This window comes from Lagopus leucura, unplaced genomic scaffold (genome assembly GCF_019238085.1).
Source record: "Lagopus leucura isolate 7727_CA_CO unplaced genomic scaffold, USGS_WTPT01 Super-Scaffold_100004, whole genome shotgun sequence".
In the NCBI taxonomy this organism is placed as follows: domain Eukaryota; kingdom Metazoa; phylum Chordata; class Aves; order Galliformes; family Phasianidae; genus Lagopus; species Lagopus leucura.
In genome coordinates this window covers 68,233,188-68,248,863 of record NW_024962264.1, presented here as the reverse complement: position 1 = coordinate 68,248,863, position 15,676 = coordinate 68,233,188, and the positions used below count along the sequence as shown (strand labels likewise).

The 15,676-nt window shown below is 43.8% G+C and overlaps 1 protein-coding gene across 1 annotated transcript in view; it reads right to left on the bottom strand.

The window, feature by feature from the left end:
- The window catches only part of ATRN (attractin), a 145,704-nt gene that overhangs the window by 107,329 nt on the left and 22,699 nt on the right, over positions 1-15,676 (bottom strand). The window contains 2 exon segments of the mRNA XM_042871122.1: positions 1,636-1,749; positions 5,159-5,242. Of these exon segments, the coding sequence (XP_042727056.1) occupies positions 1,636-1,749; positions 5,159-5,242 (198 nt within the window).

The following is a 15,676-nucleotide window of genomic DNA, read 5'->3' as shown; positions in this document are numbered from 1 at the left end:
CCATCCCTGCAGGCATTCAAGGCCAGGCTGGATGTGGCTCTGGGCAGCCTGGTCTGCTGGTTGGTGACCCTGGGTTGGAACTGGACGAGCATTGTGGTCCTTTGCAACCCAGGCCATTCTATGATTCTAGGACTCTGTGAAATTTCTTTCTTGCGGCTAACATGCATAAAACTGATTTCAGTTGTTCCATAGCCCCAGTGCTGAGGATTTCCAGGATAAACATCATATTTTAAACAAATGCATGTGAACACCAGAAGGCTGAGAAAGTTAAAGAGAGCAGAGAAGGAAGTGAGGTTTAAAAGAAAAAAAAAAAAAAACAGCTGAGCCTTGGAGAGTTCTGGGAGGAATTTACAGTGTTTATCAACAAACTCAGAAAGCTGACAGTGCCCAGAGGTACAAAGCTCAATCTTGCAAGTCCTCCGGCACGGTGCAAAAATAGTGAAGAGCAAAAGATGGCTTTGGTTAATGTTAAAACTTAATAAGAGCCAAGAAAATAAATAAAATGTGAACACTGCTTGAGAAATCGTAGAGCATTTATTTTTGTACTGGAGAAAAGTATTTTTCAACAGATGCCTTTTTCGCACTTGATCAAAATTAGAAGCATCTGCTGTTTCCTGAACTTGGTTTAGTGAACAACACAGCACAGTACTAATGAAGATGAAACTCAAATGTCATCTAAAGAAGCAATTAGAAAAAAAAAAAAAAAAGGAGTTTTTTTTCCTACCTCAAAAATGTTATTGTATTAAGCTCACGCTTGCCTGTCCTCGGGCACAGATTTCCCAGTGATTTACAGATGATTTTCAAGTCTGAACTGTAATTGTTCATGCTATGAACTACTTCTAACCTCAATTTAGAAAGCCTATTAATTTTTGGAAAACACACCAGGAACTGCAGGCACAAATCATGATCATTTCACCTTTTCAACGGCGTATTAAAAATTACCTCGATTAGAGCAAAATGACTCTGAGTCAAGATGACATTTCTTCCTCTTCACGCATATCAATTCAGCACACGATACCAGGAGAGGGATTCCAGGTTCTTTTTAGCAGAGAGGTGGCTTCTTCTTCTCTTCAAATGGGGAGAGATGGCCCTAACGCTTTGTTTGCATGCTCTGCTTTAACCTCAGGTTAGAGTTTGGAGGTTTATAGGCTGACTTACCACCGCTGTTTCTGAACACCAAGATGCTGTTCTGTAAGAACCACATGGCTGCAGCACTGATTAACTGGCTTCTGCCTTGTGTCAGCGTGAACATGCCACAAGCTGAACTTAAGTCACAGTCATGCTCAATAAATGGGGCAGTTTGATGCTTCTGAAGGAGCCAGCACACCAAATCACCCCCAGCACAACCAGATGACAATGACTGTGCCTAAAATAATCAGGATTTGGAAGGGAAAAACTAATACTTTCATGCTACAGTGTAGTAACATGATCTGTTCATTGTAAAAGCAAAAACAACTCCATAATTGTTGATGCTGCCGATGACTGCACAAAAGAACACTGTATGTGCTGTACTGGCAGTATTATATATTTAGGTTACTGGAACATATTTATGCTGCTAAAAGCCACATCTGATTCAGGCTCCAAGTTAAAGAAATAGCACTGCTTACAGTTAAGACTCTTAACAAGTGAACTTACCTAAAAGCTGCCAGTAAAGGAGCATAAATTGAATCTCCATCATACACATATAAGTGGTCCCAACTGCACTCTGTGGCAAAGTGATTGAATCGAAGCCTCAGGATTGTGTTTGGCCTGTAAAAAAAAACAATAAAGAAGAATTAAAAGATTTGGAATTAGCCACTCCACACACACAGCAAAGTCCTTCCAGCAAGCTCCTGCAATGTGAAGCATGCCTCTAAACAAGACTGAAACAGTTTTAGTGCAAATGCAGATGCATCAAACATGTCATGGCTTTCATTTTTGGCACGCACGCTCCACTGTTATTAAGGGAACAGATTCTTTACAGTCAGAAAAACAACTGTGTCCTTAAATCTTCCCCCACCACAGAGGGCAGAAATTGAAGAGCACGCACAACCAGCCCACTGCTCTTTACCTCTAATGATAGGGCTCTGCAGGGGTAAGCAAAGAAAATCTGCACATACAATACATGTAAAGAATCACAGCCACCATTAAACAATCCTTTTTTTCCTACTTCAAGGGATTTTCTGCAGATTGACACAATTATGACGGACTATTTAGTTGCCTGGAAGCTGGCAGAAAGCTTTCTGCTATTAACTTATCACCCTATCACTTCTGCAGGATCTTGAAAGGCCGTCTTGAAAGAAGTCCTTCTGAACTGGAAATCAGAAACATAAGGGTAGTGAAGCACTGGCATAGGTTGCCCAGAGAGGTGGTGGAGGTGCTCCACCCCTGCTGACACCCAAGGTCAGGCTGATGGGGCTCTGGGCACCTGTTGGAGCTCTGGGAATGGGACCAGATGGCCTTTAAGGATTTCTTCCAACTCAAACCATTCAACAATTGAACGCAGAGGTGTGACCTGAGATGCATCAGCAAGAAAAATGTTTGGTTTACTCACCAATGTTCCTTCCATTCGATGCACAAAAGATGCCCACAAAGCCATAACCGTGCAATGAACGTTTAGATACCATTAATTTCACTGCTCACACGTAAAGATACATCTAAAGAGAATCCCTCCAGAGCCACAGCAGAAATCTCATTAACACTCAGCTCAGGGAGGGTGAAAACCCCACCAGCTTTGTGCTTGGACCTGAGATGAAAGGCTCTGAATCCATAGCCACGCTGCCTCTTCCCACCCATGGCCAGAAAAGGATAGATGAAAGTGATTAGGATCTCTCAACAGTACACTGCCCTTGGGTACAGATGAAATCACTGTTCATCCTAATCAAAGAAATTAATACAATGTCAGCCTGCCATCGAGCCCTTCTTTCTAACAGAAGAGGAATTCTTTAGGGAGTTGTTCTGCAAGAGAATGCTTTTTGATAGGCAAGCTGATCTTCTCCATGCCTTTGGAAAAAGAGAGGCAGGCGTAACTCAAGGATAACGTCTCGCTGAAGGAAAAGTACAGAGAGTGCTCGTCCTTTCAAAACAAAGCACTCTAAGAAATTGTAGGGGGTTTGCTTCTATTTTAATGGCATGACAGCTGTGGAGAAGCGTGGAGTCCTTCATCAATAAAAGCTTCAGAGCAGAAAGAAAGAATACCTACAGTAGAGCTAGCAACTCATTAACAGAGAGCGCTCGTTTGCAGAATTGCAAGGCGTGGGGCTTCGGGCTCAGCCTCAGATGGGATGTCTGGGCTGCACCACATCTGCTTTGCCTTTCACACCCCCGGCACGAGGACACAGCACACACAGCAGCCAAGAGTCAGGAGTGGTGTGAAAAAGTAAGGAACATGTGGCTTCCTTTCCATCTGAATGTAACTGGTGTCTTTGCTTATTTAGCTTGTGCCTTTACTTGCTAACCTCAAAAGGCCTCTACATACCAGTGTGCTAGCACCGAGGTGAAGGCACTTAGCAGAATTTAACAGCTCTGCAGAAGCTGTTTTCCAAGTCCAGACCTCTCTGGGAATGTCATATTTGGCAGAGAGCTTGGGCTATTTTCACAGGGGTGCCTGTTTCAGCTGTTTCAATCAGCGTGGTCTTTCTGTTCACCACCATCTTCTGACAGCAGGGTACAAACAACCAGAAGCAGGAAAAGGACATCTCTCTGAATGCCTGACCACAAAAGTACTGTCTCACTTCAAGCCTCACAAAGTGGTAGCTCTCCAAGAAGCCTCTGGGGATCAGCAGAGGCTGAAGGAACTGGTTATGGTGACCTTATCAAGGACCTGTGAGAAGCATTTCCATTCCGATAAGAACACGAGACAAATTATCCTCTAAAGGAAAAAACAAATAAATAAGAAGCTCTGAGGGTTATGCTGACTGTACTGGAATTGCAGAGGCTGTTTTGTCTGTAATAACATCCTTTAAAAACATTTTTTTTAACTTGTAATTCCAAAGCAAATGCAGTTGCAGTTTTACTATCTGCAAAAATGAAGAGGTGTTGCCACTCAGGGCATCTCACTGGGAGCTCAACCACTTCAAAGCACTGGGCTCCTCCCAGTTAACAGTTGGTGGTAGGCCCCCAGTTGCAGTGCTCTGGATCTGGATGGATCTCTGCAACAGTTTGGCCCTTACAAACATAAGCTCCCAACACATTCAAAGGTAAATCAGTCATCCAAAATAAATGCCTGAAGTGGATGAAGTGAATACCATTCCATCCCCACCCACCAGACATCCCAAAGAAAAGACTAAAAGAAAAACACACCCCTGGTCTTTTATTAAGTTCTAAACATCCAAGATGCTGAGAGACCTGAGTATAGAAGGTGTTAAACGTAAATGAAGTAGTTTGTGCTCTCACAAGACGTGATCCTATCCACATACCACTCTGCTTACAGTGTCACAGAACAGTATGGAACGTGATCTAAGATATAACTGTTAATGTAGAGCATCAAAACTGACCAATCAAAGCTATATGGACTATAAAGATGAATTTTACAGTCATGCTACTATGGAAAACACCCTTTATCTGCTGCCCCATCCATCAGAAGACAGTCAGAGAGTACACGCTACATGGGATGTTGCTAAAACCTCTGCAAGGGACCACTGCAAGCAATATAAAGATCAAATATGCAGCAACAGAGAAATGAAGAGAGAGGTCTAAGGGATTTTTCCCAGTTCAAATCTTCGCAAAGAAGGTCTTCTGAAGTTCATGTGAAAAAAAAAATAATAATCTCAAGTGCAGCATTACATAAACTGTCTCTCCATGAGCTTCAATTGTGTTGGTTTTTCTTTTCATACTGCCTAAAGTTATATGGACTGAATCCTGCCATGGCCCACTGCAATAATGGTTGAATAAGTAGTAAACCTTTATTTACTCAGACAGGTGCATTAATTCTGATTTTCCACGTGGTTTCAAAGCAAAGCAGATTTTACACCATGAAGCCATAAATTCAGACAGCAATTTGCACAAATAACAACAACAACAACAAAACAAACTCATTTTCCAAGAATAACTAAGTGCTACCCTACGTAGTTTTAGGAATAGCAAAAAAAAAAACAAACCAAAATAATTAAAAAAAGGATTGTGAGATCTAAAAACAAAAGCAACACTGTTTGCAAGCAGAGCTGTTGATTCTACTCACCTTCCTTCAATTAGCCAGGTGCATTTTGTTTTGTATTTGTAGTTTCCAGGCCCATCCGTTACGTACCCTGAAGGTTCAATGAGTCTGTAAACAAAAAATAATGAACACAAGCCTTAGTCTTCAAAGTTACAACTTTCACAAAGGATATCCTGAATTTAGAAGATCTGTCGCTAGGTTTTCACCTTTTGAAGAGCCCTTAAAAACGATGCAATGTGAATCAATTGGGATTTTCCTGTTCAAGTCTACGTGCTTTCTGATGACTGTCCTTGGAGAATGAGTTCAGAGTGCTGGTTTTTCTACCAGAAAAGCCTAACACAGAGAGTGGAAAGAGTGACCAAAGACATGCAGAGGTTGCTTTCACATCCTCATCACTCGTACTGGAAATATAACAGCCAAACACACGTACAGTGGCACAAAATCAATCACAGAATCCTTAAGCTTGAAAAAGACCTTTCAGATTCCCAAGGCCAACCCCAGCACATCCCCACCATGACCACTAAACCATGACCCTCCGTGCCACATCTTCACTGCTCTTGGACTCCTGTAGTGAAGGTGACTCCATCACTCCTTGCACAGCCTGTGCCAGTGCCCAACTGCTATTTTGGAGAGGAAATGTTTCCTAATATCCAACCCGAGCCTTCCCTGAAGGTAGCAACACACAGGCTTTGGCTATGACTTATTTCCTCCATGACTTCAACATTTTCTTCAAAGATCACAGACGACTGAGAGGACAACCACAATATCTAAAAGGTAACAGAGGCATCCAGTTGGAGTTTGGGACAACAGATCCCTTCTATCACTTGGGTTCCCCGAAACCAGCCACTGAGATCCTTCATCTTTGGCCTCAGCACAGAGACCCATGGGTTGATGATAAAACCAAGAGCCACGCTGCCAGCTCAGAGAAATTAATTATCAATTCCAGATCAGTTTCACAAAACGCTCAAGTGAAGCAAAACCCATTTGAAAACAAATCCCCTGAGAAAGATGAAAGGAAACGGAAGCAGCACCTGAGGACATCCCACCAACATGCGTTGGCAGAGCATTGGCACTGGATTCCTGCCCAGGGAGGTTAGGCACCCCATCACCAGCACAAAGCCTCTTAGCAAAATCCATTTGTCCTACTTAGAACAGCTTCAGTCAGACAAAAACACTCTGAAAAATCAAATTTGAAAGAAAAATGAAGGAAGGAACCAATACTGTGAGATCCCAGAAATGGTAACTTGGAATCATTTGCTTGGTCTTTCTGGTGATCCATTAATGTTATCATCTAATATCTTGACCAAGTCAAAATGGTTGTTCAGCATCTTATCTGTTTTAGGCTTACGCAAGGTTCATTAGGTTAGATATTAGGAAGTTTTTCCACCCAGAGGGTGGTGAGGCACTGGAACAGGTTGCCCAAGGAGGCTCCATCCCTGGATGCCCCATCCCTGCAGGCATTCAAGGCCAGGCTGGATGTGGCTCTGGGCAGCCTGGTCTGCTGGTTGGTGACCTGCACACAGCAGGGGGTTGGAACTGGATGAGCATTGTGGTTCTTTTCAACCCAGGCCTTTCTATGATATTCGCACCACATTTTAAAGCTTCAGTTCTTTGAGAATTCAAGTTACCTATCTATTAGCAGGGAATTTGCAAAAACAGATGGAAGTTTCTAACTGTAGAAAACAGCATCAAGTCCTTTTGTAATACGTAATAACCGTGGAAGGGTAGGAATGAGACCACGTCAGTGCTGACAGCACTTTGCATGGAGCCAAGAGCAAACAGACGCTGGAAACCTGAGCAAGTCTTGCATGCTGAAAAACAACCTTATGCACCCTGCCAAGCTCTCAGAGAGCCTCTGCTCAGCAAACTCCTTCAACAACTTTCTCTGGCAACAATTATTAAATCATTCACCACTGAAATGCCATCGAGAGCAACGCTACAAGAAAACAGCTCTTAAATAACAGCCGTGTCTGATCCCAGAGAGTCTCAGCATCCATATAATTTACAATCATACAACGGCAAATCAAAAACGAACCATAGGATTTAGTTTAAAAAAAAAAGAAATAGATTAAAATAAAATAAGCAATTCTACTTCCTTGATACGCTGTTGAATACCTACCTGTAAGTTACTCAGATTCCTTGCTAAGCTTTAGAAGCTGCTGCCACTACAGATAACTAAAGGATATTAAATAATAATAATAATAAAATCAAAGTTCAAACCTCCAAAAGGAGAAAAAATAGGAGCAATGCTCTCAGTGCTGGGGTGGGTAGGACGCTGTACAAACACTGGAAGAGATATGCTCCAAGACAGATAGAAACAAAAACTAAGCAATACAAGCTGGAATTTTATCTTTATATTCAATAGAAGAAGCTGTATTAATCTCCAGCTCTAGTTAAAAAAGCAAACAAACTCAGTTCCCCTTCACATCACATGATGCTGCCATGCTCCGTACTTGTGAGCACTGATAACCAGGGCATGGCCCAGGTACTGGTTGGGTTTCCTATCTATCGATTTCCAGATACGGCTTGGAAAGAGAATGGATGAGTAATGGGGAGGAAAAGCACTCCAGGAGCAAAGCTGCTCAGTATGGGACATTTCCACGGTACTCGCAGGGTTATGCCCACAGGGCTGCCCTCAGGATGTACACCAAAAAAAGTCCTACACCCGTGCAACCTGTTGCCAACACCATCAGGGTCTGAGGTCTTTTACCCTACTATGTGCTACAGATGTGAAATCCTGAGAATATCATAGAATTGCTCCGGTTGGAAAAGACCTTAAAGATCATTAAGACCTAATCATACTACCCTAACTCTAGCCATAGGATCCTAAGGGATGGAAAAGATCTCTAAGACCCCAAGGTCAACCCCAACCCACCCCACCATGCCCACTGACCACATCCCTCAGTGCCACATCCCCACAGCTGATACTACAATTAGGACACATCAGTTTCCAATGCCTCCAGCATGGATTTGAGAAGCATCTTTTAGCTCCAAGGTTTTAGCTTGGAGAAGAGAAGGCTCTGGGGAGAGCTCATTGTGGCTTTCCACTACTTGAAGGGAGCTTATAAACAGCAGAGGTAATGGCTGTTTATGGGGGTGGATAGTACAGGGCAAGGGGAAATGGTTGTAAACTGAGACAGGAGAGGTTTAGGTTGGATATTAGGAGGAAGTTTTTCACTCAGAGGTGGTGAGGCATTGGAACAGGTTGCCCAAGGAGGCTGTGGATGCCCCATCCCTGCAGGCATTCAAGGCCAGGCTGGACGTGGCTCTGGGCAGCCTGGGCTGCTGGTTGGTGACCCTGCACATAGCAGGGGGTTGGAACCAGATGAGCATTGTACTCCTTTGCAACCCAGGCCATTCTATGATTCTATGATGTATTTTCCACCAGTGTCCTCATGTCCTCGAATTTATTATACATATTTATAATTTCATCACTCAAATGCAAACTGAACCGCATACAGTTTGGAGAGGCACCAACTCCCATTTTCCTTGGCTAATTGGACAGCCCATGATGGTACCCTCCACAAGCACTACCTGGCCTGAAGGTGCTGCACCTTATGAAAGAAAGCAGCAAAGTCCTTCAGGTGCTCTCTATGATGGGTGAGCACGGTGGAAAAACACACGCAGTGCAAAGATAACGCTTTTAGCAAAGCACAGATAGAGCACTGAACTCCTCCAGAGCGACGACTTTGACTTCAAAACCACCACCACCACAGTGGAAAAACTCCTGCATGTTTCTGGTTAAAAACCCAAGATTTTAAAATAGATATCAATGCTAACATGCATGCAGACACTACTGAAGGGCTGTTACCACTGCTAACGCTGCTCCTCACAGCTGATGTCGATTCCTCACTGATTTTCACCCAGGCTCTTAATAGTGTCAGCAATGCTGTGTGTATTTGTTAAATACAAATTACTGTACACTGACAAAGTCCCTGCAGAGCCATGAATTGCACAGTGAGGTGAAGACTCAAAGCTGTTTTCTAATTACTATCTAATAAATCTAAACAGCATCGAGGAGCTCGTAGCTTCAGAGTAAATCATTGTTTGAGGTTGTTAACAGAATCATAGAATGAAGCTGAAAGGGACCCATAAGGATCAATGAGTCCAACTCCTGGCTCCACACAATACCACCCAAATTCTGTATTCTTTCCAATACACTGCAACATTAAAGATCCACTACATGCTGGCAGTGAGGTGTTGAATATATTTAATTTTGCCTGAGATTCTCAGCAGATCTCATTGGTTTCCATTGCTTACAGTATGACAGAACTCCAGCATTCCCACCAGAGATTCCTTCTGCTAAAAACAGGAAAAACCCCCAAAACCAATTGCTCATGCTAATTTTGAAGTTGCTAAAACTAGAGGCTGATGCACACAGTGAGTTCTTCCTCGTCCCTCCCCTCTCTTCCCCAACAACACCACAATTAGAAGCCATTGTTTTGGGTTAATTTGAAGTTGCACCCAATAAAGAGAGGGCTGCTACAGCCTATTACAGAACAATGGCATTCTACCCTGAATTGATTAACAACTTAGCTTTGCTCGTTTTCTAAAAGAACACCAAGCAAACACAAAAACCACACACTGATATATCCTATGGTTTCCTACATGTCCCAGTGTATGGGCATGGAAAGCAACCAGCCACATGCAGGATGAATTGGTTTTAAACTGAAACAGGGGAGGTTTAGGTTGGATATTAGGAGGAGGTTTTTCACACAGAGGGTGGTGAAGCACTGGAACAGGTTGCCCAAGGAGGCTGTGGATGCCCCATCCCTGCAGGCATTCAAGGCCAGGCTGGATGTGGCTCTGGGCAGCCTGGTCTGCTGGTTGGTGACCCTGCACACAGCAAGGGGTTGGAACTGGATGAGCATTGTGGTCCTTTTCAACACAGGCCATTCTATGAGTCTATGAAATAAAGAGAGAAACAACATCCATGCATGTATTTCATGAATTTCTAACACCTTAGATCCCCAAACCATACGTACAGCTCAAACGAAATCATTCTTCCACACCAGGTCTCGCACAGACGGCATCACTGCCAAATCAAGTCTGATAAGGATTTAACCTATTTGGTACGCAACCAAAGAGCACAAACAACTCTGTGTTTTCACAAAAGTTCTGCTGATCTCTCCTCACCGAAGTCATGCAAGAGTTTGTTCTTCCAAAGCTTTCACAGTCAGTCCTCCATGTTGTTACCATTTCTGCAATGGGTTCAAGACAGCTCTACCTGTGACTTCCACCACTCCAGCGTGTGAACCTCAGAAAGCCCAGACTGTGTCCTCCATCCCTGTGAGGTGGATCTGAAGGTCCCAACCCCACAAGACGACACTCCTCAACAGCCATTTGAACTCTCCATGCTTCTCTGCCTGTCTACCCCAAGGAGGTCAAAGAGGAACGAGCACCTTCTGCACTTAATGGCACCTGGCTTCATCCTGCCTCCATGGTTCTGCTAAACTGAGGGTAAAGAGCTGTCTTGCTTCAAAAACAACCACAGTGACTGACACAGTTAATTTAAGACAGGCAACACAGTTTCTTCAAAGGAGAGGTTAGCTCTGCCCTTTTGTGGGACATTTCTAAGATACAAGAGGTGATTTCCTGGTTGCTGATCAGAGATAAGGGCAGAGCCTGAAAAGCCCAGCAAGGTCTGAGAGGAGAGTCAGAAAAATTACAGCAGGTGAAAGGAATCCACACAGCCACTGATGCTAAATCCCTTTGTTAACGAAATATCTGCTTCAATCCAACAAGCATGCCAAGCTCCAAACAAGCCTGAATCAATGCCTGCAGCCTAGGAGAGATCAGAAAGCACAAAAGCTCCTACAGGTTTATAAATCGTGAAATCACCAAGCTAGAAACCAAGTTATTTTCCAACACTGCCCCTCTATGATTGGCACCAGGCTCCCATTCCTGACTTCTGCTCTCCTGCTGTCACCAAAAATAAATGCCCCTCGCAGTTGTCCCATTTGAGGCTGCCTGCTGCTACTACCCCCAGCCTGCTTTCAGCATCAGGGCTGATCTCAAACCACATCCCCTCCTCAGCCCAAATAAACCAACCCAAGCCTGCAGTTCTTCCCAGTCGTCTCATTAATCCCTTCAAGTTTCCTGTGTCCAACCAGCTCTCCTGCCAGGGAGGGGAAGGGATTTCAATGGTATTTCGTCTGAAAACTCACTTTAATGCATTTTAAACATGGTTTTAAACTGAGACAGGGGAGGTTTAGGTTGGATATTAGGAGGAAGTTTTTCACACAGAGGGTGATGAGGCACTGGAACAGGTTGCCCTAGGAGGCTGTGGATGCCCCATCCTTGCAGGCATTCAAGGCCAGGCTGGATGTGGCTCTGGGCAGCCTGGGCTGCTGGTTGGTGACCCTACACATAGCAGGGGGTTGGAACTGGATGAGCACTGTGGTCCTTTTCAACCCAAGCCATTCTATGATTCAACTCCTCTTTATGGAAGACGTTTGCTTCCACTCTTACTTACAACTCCTATTTGCAGGCTAAGGAAATTATATCCATCAAGAAATTGCATAAGAACACATCAAATTACCCAGGTCATCATTCACGACAACAGAAACAACAAAATTGACCTCCCTCCCCCAATGCCAATTCAAGCACTGAAAATCCATGCCAGATCCCAAAAGACATCACCACTTCACCAGTGTTGCACAGGCACGGGTTACAGACACTGCAATAACAGTGGCATCAGGAACCTGCTGTAGCTGACGTTCTAGCTCCTAAATGAGTCCAGCAACAAAAGTCAAATTGAGGTCATCACATGTTTAGATTCTTATCTACCTGTATTTCCTATCCTCCTACCTTTATTTCTAGCCCCATCTCAGACAGCACATGGCTCTGTTCAGTGCACGAGCTCGGGTCTCTGTTGACTTGAATACATATCCAAGCTGCAGCGTAAATACGAATCTTATCAAGTAGGTTCTCCCCATTCAGATTGACTGAGGGAAAAAAAACCCCATACAATAACATCATTGTTACCCCACAGAATCCTCTTTTTAAAATAAGCACTATCTTGGAGGTGCAGATTTCCGTGGCTTTGCTTTGTTATCGCCATTATCCAGACACCCATCTCTGCCTCCACAGCTCAACACCAACCATTCAGCAATTCTGTGATCCCAATCTTGATTCAGTGCTTGTTTTCAAAACACTCTCTCCAGTGTCTGTATTATATGTGGAAATATTTCCATGTTGAAAGGCCACTTGGATTCCTCTTTTTGAAGCCAACCTTCAACCAGCTCCTGTACCTGAACCGAGAGCCGTGCAGGCGGTGTCAGCTCCTGCAGTTGTCTATGAAGCTGCTCTAACAGTTGCTCCATGCTTTCCCCATCTGTTCACAAACCCATTTATTGGCTCTTGGCCTACTTCTTTGAAATGAAGATAATTTAGCTGCAAGCATTCACCCTGCCTAAAACGACTCAACTCCCATCATTCGCCGGTGGGCCTGGAGGCTGCTGGATTGTAGCAGTAACAAACAGAGCTGGTGCATCACACAGCATCTAACTTGGCAGAAGAAAAGGAAGATAAGTATCCTTAAGAATAAGAATCCTTACAGCCTTTGGCCAAGAGCTCTGACAAACAGTCTCACCCCACACTAATTGCTTCAGCATCACCCCCCAAGTGAGCTCCCTGTAAAAGGAAAGTAGGCAGAGAGGATAACATTCAAAGAGAATCATCCAAAGTTGATGATGAAAGAGCTCCTGAGCCAGACAGGTCTCTTCAAGGCCTGCCACCGAATGATCAAACAAATGCACTGCATTATCCAAGATCCTGGCTTCATGTAATATACAAGGTATCCAATGTAAGCTAAGGGGGTGAGGGAAGAATCATAAAATCCATTCAGATTGGAAAAGAGCTCTAAGATCCCCAAGCCCAACCCATCCCACTGTGCCCATAATCACGCGTCTCAGTGCCACATCCCACTGCTCTGGAAAACCTCCAGGGACGGTGACCCCACCACCTCCCAGGGCAGCTGTGACAATGCCTGACCTTCCTTTTGGAGATGAAATGTTTCCTCATATCCAACCCGAGTGTTTTATCTAAATTCATCATCCCGCTCTGGTGGAAAGTACAGGAAAAAATACAGCAGTGTACTACTAAAATTCTGATCAGAAAATAAAGATGAAGCTAATTGTAGGCAAAAATCTAAGTCAAGAATTTCTGCTTTTAGCAATGAGTTCATTTATCCAGGAGCTCTAACTTGTCTAAGGGTGAATTACAATCTGTGTAATTTTAACAGAAACAAGTCTACACACACGTTTGGTGTACACAGAATCTCAAACCGAGTAAAGATACCTACAGAAACCAGTCCAGATCTTGCTGGCTCAAAGGCTTAAGGAAACACAAATGATTATAGAATCATAGAATGGCTTGGGTTGGAAAGGACCTCAAGGACCATCAAGGTCCAGCAGGGCCACCAATCCCATTCCAGATGAGCAATAGGCACATCAGTATTCTCTCCTAGCTGAAGAATCCTTGACTTCAACGAGCTCTCAAGGCACCATTCCTACTCTTAAGCTCAGGAAAAAGAGTCTGTTGGTGGCACACGTGCTGTACTGTGAATGAAATCAGGCTGAGCTGCTGACTTCAGCTTCCTGAAATGAAAGGAGTTTAAGCTCACCCTCGTGGAGCAGAAGACCCTCACCATTCAGGTCCCTTCAGTCCAGCTGCAAGCTTGCCTACATCCAGCACCGCTGATTTCTAGGCCAGACGCACAGCACAGCAACCAGCAGCAGCACTTACAGAAAGCTAAAGCCAAAGATCAGTCATTTGTGGCAAAAAAAGGAAAATGAAAATATTGAGACATTCTATAAATAAATATCACAACCCGACCCACTTTCCTAATGTGGGTTTGCAATAATTCTTTTATTTCATCCTGACATACAAAAACTTCCAAGCAGTGTTACCTGCTGGGAAATGCTCCTAAAAGAAAAATAAAACACTAAAATTCATGCAAGTTAGCAAACAGTTTGGTGTAAAGGTTAACATCCATTCGGTTCTGAGCTGAAAAAAGGATTTTGATGCAGATATGCAAGTGTTTATCACAAAAGAAATAAAACACAGACATCCTAAGGTCCAGAGAAGGTTTTGTGAACCTACACAATGCCAATCCCTAACACATTTAAAGCAGTCTTTTGGCTGCAGTGATGTGGAAAAGGTCATGCAAAGTGCAGGAGATCGATAGGGAAAGAGGAATCCAGGCTGAAACACGTGGTTGGGGCAGCCTGGATTTGTTTACATTGATTTGCTGCTGCTCTTACTGAATATTCACAAGAGCTTTTACACTGATAACATGCAGGAAGCCACACAGGTTTCAATTCTTCACATCAGTGATGCACAAACGCAGCTTTTGACAACTAAGCATCCAAAAACAAACTAGGAAGAAAACTCTGTTTATAAACGGAACAGATTAATGGTACATCTGAAAGCCTATTTATACCATCAATAAGCTGAGTGATCTCCAGGATGCCACGTTTAGCAGGAAGAGCACAACATCCATGGGAGCCCAAATCAGCACTATGCCTTAAACTTAAACTTGAGAGGCAAAAGGAGTCAGCTAAAGTGTGTACATCTGTATTGGATGAGGATATAGTTGGCCTCAAAACTTCATGTGCATTAACTTAAAGAATACAAGGCAGAATGAACAATAAAATAAAATAATAGAATAAAAGAATCATCTTGGAGATGATGGAGAAGAGATGGAGACCTCACTGCAGCCTTCCAGTACCTAAAGAGAGCGTATAAACAGGAGGGGGAACGGCTGTTTACAAGGGTGGATGGTGACAGGACAAGGGGGAATGGTTTTAAAGTGAGATGGGGGAGGTTTAGGTTGGATATTAGGAGGAAGTTTTTCACTCAGAGGTGGTGGGGCACTGGAACAGGTTGCCCAAGGAGGCTGTGGATGCCCCATCCCTGCAGGCATTCAAGGCCAGGCTGGATGTGGCTCTGGGCAGCCTGGTCTGCTGGTTGGTGACCCTGCACACAGCAGGGGGTTGGAACTGGATGAGCACTGTGCTCCTGTGCAACCCAGGCCATTCTGTGATTCTATGATCTTGTCAACATGATACACACACACACACACACACACACACACACACACACACACACAAAAACAAGGTAGGGAAAAAGCACGCAAAGAAGTAATTTCTTATCAAATGCAACTCTAGCACGTCTGCGTATTAACACCAACCTGTGTGTTCAACTGTGAAAAGAATCTTGCTGCTTATAAGGTCTGTGAAGTACAACTGTGAAGAAATCCAGATGTGCAAATGCTCCTGCATGTGGATTTTTATTAGGCAACGTTAAAAAACTCCTGAAAATCCTCTGAAAGATGAACTCTATGAATGTTCTGCGAATCCTTCGTTTACTTGCCACTGGAGAGGAACAGGATTTTTGATATGATGCTTTTCACATCCAGTAGATGGAAGCCCATTTAGAGTCTATACTCAAATACAGAGCAGCAGCTATAGGGGCACCAGGCACAGATTGGAACTCAGGAAGTTTCATCTGAACACAGGGAACAGCTTTTCTCCTTTG